At 40.9% G+C, this 4,521-nt stretch overlaps 1 protein-coding gene across 1 annotated transcript in view; it reads right to left on the bottom strand.

Moving 5' to 3' along the window:
- Nucleotides 1-357: 357 nt before the first annotated feature.
- Nucleotides 358-4,521, bottom strand: part of NR0B1 (nuclear receptor subfamily 0 group B member 1) — a 6,617-nt gene continuing 2,453 nt past the window's right edge. The window contains exon 3 of the mRNA XM_015559260.1: nt 358-646. Within this exon, the coding sequence (XP_015414746.1) occupies nt 402-646 (245 nt within the window). The 3' untranslated portion in view covers nt 358-401. The remainder of the gene's footprint in view (nt 647-4,521) is intronic.

Raw genomic sequence — 4,521 nt, 5'->3', positions numbered from 1 at the left:
ACCAACCCACATCGAGGTAAGTCTTCAATTCTGATGAAACCTTTTGCAATCAAGTTAATAGTTAACACCTTAACATTTATTAAGACTTAATAGTACAAATTTGATTTTAGCAGGGTCAATGGAGAGTCACTAAACATGTGAAAATAGCTTATTAGTGTAGTACTCTGCTCTTAAAGATGTACAGAGATATGTTACCTGTTGCAAATATTTTCCTTCACAATGAACTGGTATGATACAGAGGATTTTCTACTTGTCTGTGACTAAAGTTTTTCTTTAATTGAATACAAAAATACTATGCATGGCATGTAAAAATAATAAGAAAGTTTATTGAATGCCATTTTACACTCTTTTGCCCACTACTCCTTATCGCTTCATGGTGAACTGCACTTGTGTAGATGCCTTTATAAAGTCGCACAGAGCATTTCCAGCATCATATCATCCATGCTGACAGCGCCGATGATGGACCTGAAGAACAGTTCAGTAACAGCATTGGCACTGATGAATCTAAGCTGGAAAAGGACGCTATTCAGTTCAGCGACTCTGACATGGTACGCTCTGTACATCATCCTGGTGTGTTCGCCAAGGATCTGCTGAGTTCCCCACTGAAGTCCCTGAATGTACTTCACACACCGCAGGCCTGGCAGGTCTGGAAGAGAGAATGGGAGAAAAATTTCTTTGTTATTAACAGCTCACCTACAGACTCCTTTGTTTCAATATATCCATTTCTGCCCCTCCCCAAACTAAACAAGAGCTCAGCTTCCTGGTATAAAGGGCTTTCTAGAGCAAGAATAAATGCCAAGCCAGTTCTAAGTTTTCAAAAACAATGCTTTCAAGACTGAAGCATCATAGAATTATTCTTCTTTATTATCCACTATGTTTGTATCCTCACACTTAAAAACTGCTGGCCCTGAGCTAACAAACACACAATTCATTCACTATGACAGTAGAATATAGTTTAATGCATCATTGCTCCAGTTCACTATCTGTGCAAATATGAAGAAAGTAAAAATATTTCAGGAAGTGAGCACTTTGCCATTTACCTGTGGGAAACAGGCCATTGTATAATGACAAGAAGTTTTGCTAGATGAAAAATATTTTATCATCCTCCCTGGAATTTTCCACCATTATAATAACTATCCAGCTGATGGTGGTAAACTTCACAGCCACAAACGATGACTCACAGTCTCATTTTAATTATTTGCCTGCAGGCTGATTTTAGTCTTGAGTCCTATAATAACTTAAGAGATAACACTGACCACTTAGCTCATTGTACCATAATTTCTGTATTGGGGAAGGTTAAAAAAAAAAAGCAATTCTAAGGAGCATTCCAAAAGGCTCTTTTAAAATATATATATTACTTTATGGTAAGAAGTCTTTGTGAGCATTGTTTTACAGCCATTAAAAGGTTAAAAAGTCAACATGAAGACATCATGGATTGCAACATGGTTCAAAAGTAACTTTTCAAATAGAGAACAGTGACCTTCTTTCAGTCCAATGTGACATCCAAGTAAAACTGAGTGAAATATAATACAGGAAAGATGAAGTGCTTTTTAATTTAAGAAGGTGGTAAGAAGAGGCTGCTTTTGAAAGTCTGTTGATTCTCCATTATATTAATATTACCTTGAAGTCTTTAACTTGTATTTAAGTAATTACCGATTTACCGACCTTTTTAAATGATGTCAATAATGATTGCAATCATTTTCCTTCTCTTTTTCTACAAAATCCAACAGAAAGTATTTTTCCCTTTTTTATTGACTGTATTGAGCAGAAAGGATTTTAAGAGCACCATGCTAATCATCACAGAGTAGCAGAACCAGTGTCCTTTAAAAACTAATAATGGCAATAGATGAGTCATGCCTATTATAGGCAAATACCAAATTTGATCAATAAAATTAGAACAAAAGCAGCATCTCTGATCCATATTCCAATTCTGATGATCCCAGCCCACATATTAACATCCCCTCTTACCTACAGCTCATTATCCAGGCTCGAGACCCAACTTTACTGGGTCTGAATTCCACTGGTTAGAGTAAAAAGAGGTTTGCATATGAAACTCCACAGAAATTCTGAAGCCCCTCCAGGACTAGATTTATGGATCATTAAAACTTTATCTACGCCGAAACCGGTTTGGCTCAGTGGATAGAGAATCGGCCTGCGGACTGAAGGGTCCCGGGTTCGATTCTGGTCAAGGGCATGTACCTGGGTTGCGGGCATATCCCCAGTGGGAGATGTGCAGGAGGCAGCTGATCGATGTTTCACTCTCATCGATGTTTCTAACTCTCTATCTCTCTCCCTTCCTCTCTGTAAAAAATCAATAAGATATATTAAAACAAAACAAAAACTTTATCTTGAAAATTTCACATCACTTTCCTCAGCTTTCATGCCACACTTATCCATTTCCACCTCACCCCTCCCCACAGTGTGGCTCCCTCCAGCCCCCGCCAAAAAAAATTGCCTTTAACATAAATTCAGGGAGGAAAACAGGTGTTTAGTTAAACTCCACAGTTAAAAAAAAAATAAACAAAAAGATCAGAGGATAAAAAAGGATAAACAGCAAAGAAAGGACACAAAACACATTTAACAGGCTTTTCTTCTCTCTCCAATACAGGTGCATTTGTGTTTGAAACACAAATAGCTTAGCTTAGCTGGCTAAACTCATATTGGGAAGATTCCAAGCAGCAGAGTAAGAATAAGGGAGGAGAGAGAGGGAGGTGGGGGAGGGAGAGAGAGACGGGCTAACAGGGTGGAGGAAAAGAGGGAAACTAGTGAAATGTAAACTTCTGGAAACTGAGCCCCTATCTTACCTTTGTATTCCAACAGAACAAAGCACATGGTAGATGTTTAATAACAGAGGCTGAAGGAGGGAGAAAACTATTTCCCAATGATCTTAAGAACCACCAGGGACACTTGTGATGAATGCAGAGTTGCAGACTGGACCAGAGCTACTGAATCAGAATCCTAGGGGAAAGGCCTAAGAAGATTTTAAACAAGCCCCGTCCCCCTCCCCACCCAAGTGTTTCTAATGCACTGGCAAGTTTGGAAAACAGTTATATAAGCAAAAGGTGACCTATAATGATCGCTGGGATGAGCTGAGGTCTTTAGGTCTGAAATGTGAGTTCTAAATGAATCATTTCCCCACCAAATAGTGCTCTACACCCCTTCAAAAATGCTAGGCACACCCTAGCTGCTTTGGCTCAGTGGATAGAGCCTTGGCCTGCAGACTGAAGGGTCCCTGGTTCAATTCCAGTCAAGGGCACGTGCCCAGGTTGCCGGCTGGATCCCCAGTGGGGGGCGTCTCGGAGGCAGTCAATGCAGGATTCTCTCTCATCATTGATGTTCCTATCTCTCTCTCTCCCTCTTCCTCTCTGAAATCAATAAAAGTATATTTTAAAACATTATAAAAAAGAAATATCGCTATTATTTTAAAAAATGCTAGGCAGGAGGTAAGACATAACCTGAGACTCCTGGTGTCAGGAAAATACATGTTATGAAAACTATCCCAACTCAAGCTGCCTGGAAACTTCATGTCTACTGTGACCCTTTGAGATGGATTCTGGTTGAAGATGACTTTAGTATTAGGACATACTTGAGACTAGGGGCTGGGCTCTCCAGGAAGGTGTTATGCCATGAGTTGGTTGCACTGTGTGGAAGAGAGTGTCCAGCACCCAACAGACATCGGGCCCAGGAGATAGGAGGCCCTTGTTCCACAACTCATTGGCCATTTGGTTTGCAGTAAGGTCCCTTGGGACTAGGCTACCTAATCTGCAAATGGGGTAGAGGACAGAGTGACTTGTTTAAGAGGTCTCTAAGGTCTGTTCAAGCTCTAAAATACAGTGTTCCTGCTCACAGGCCCCAGTGTGTCATTTTCCTGCCCCATTGCTAGCATGAAACTCACAGACACTTGGAGGACGAGATAGTCCAGCTACTTGGGACCATAAAAATGACCATTCAGAGACAGAGGTATGGGACACTAAGTCCAGTGTCCTGCCTGACAGTGTCCCCAGGGGAGGGTCTCTCTATGGGTTGTTAATGTTTCCTTTCTTGCCAGCCTTCATAGAGTTTCTCCAACAACAACAACAACAACAACAAAAAGGTTCTAGTAAATTTCAGAACTGCGTTTCAGAAAGAGATGTTGCCGAATTTGCAGTAAACACAAACTTTTTTATAGCTATGTCACTGGATTAAAGACCAGAGAAGCCCCGGGGCCTAGAAAAGCCCCGGTTTGGCTCAGTGGATAGAGCATTGGCCTGCAAGCTGAACTGGTCCAGGTTCAATTCCGGTCAAGGGCACAATGCCCGGGTTGTGGGCTCAATTCCCAGTAGGGGGCGTGCAGGAGGTAGCTGATCAATGATTCTCTCATCATTGTTTCTCTCTCTCTCTACCTCTCCCTTCCTCTCTGAAATAAATAAAATATTTTTCAAAAATGATATGAATAGATATTTCTCCAAAGAAGACATACCAACCACCACCCAGCATGTGAGCAGATTGCTCAACACCATTAGTCATGACAGAAATGGTGAA

This window comes from Myotis davidii, unplaced genomic scaffold (genome assembly GCF_000327345.1).
Source record: "Myotis davidii unplaced genomic scaffold, ASM32734v1 scaffold1934, whole genome shotgun sequence".
Taxonomy (NCBI): domain Eukaryota; kingdom Metazoa; phylum Chordata; class Mammalia; order Chiroptera; family Vespertilionidae; genus Myotis; species Myotis davidii.
This window is presented reverse-complemented; position numbering and strand designations above follow the sequence as displayed.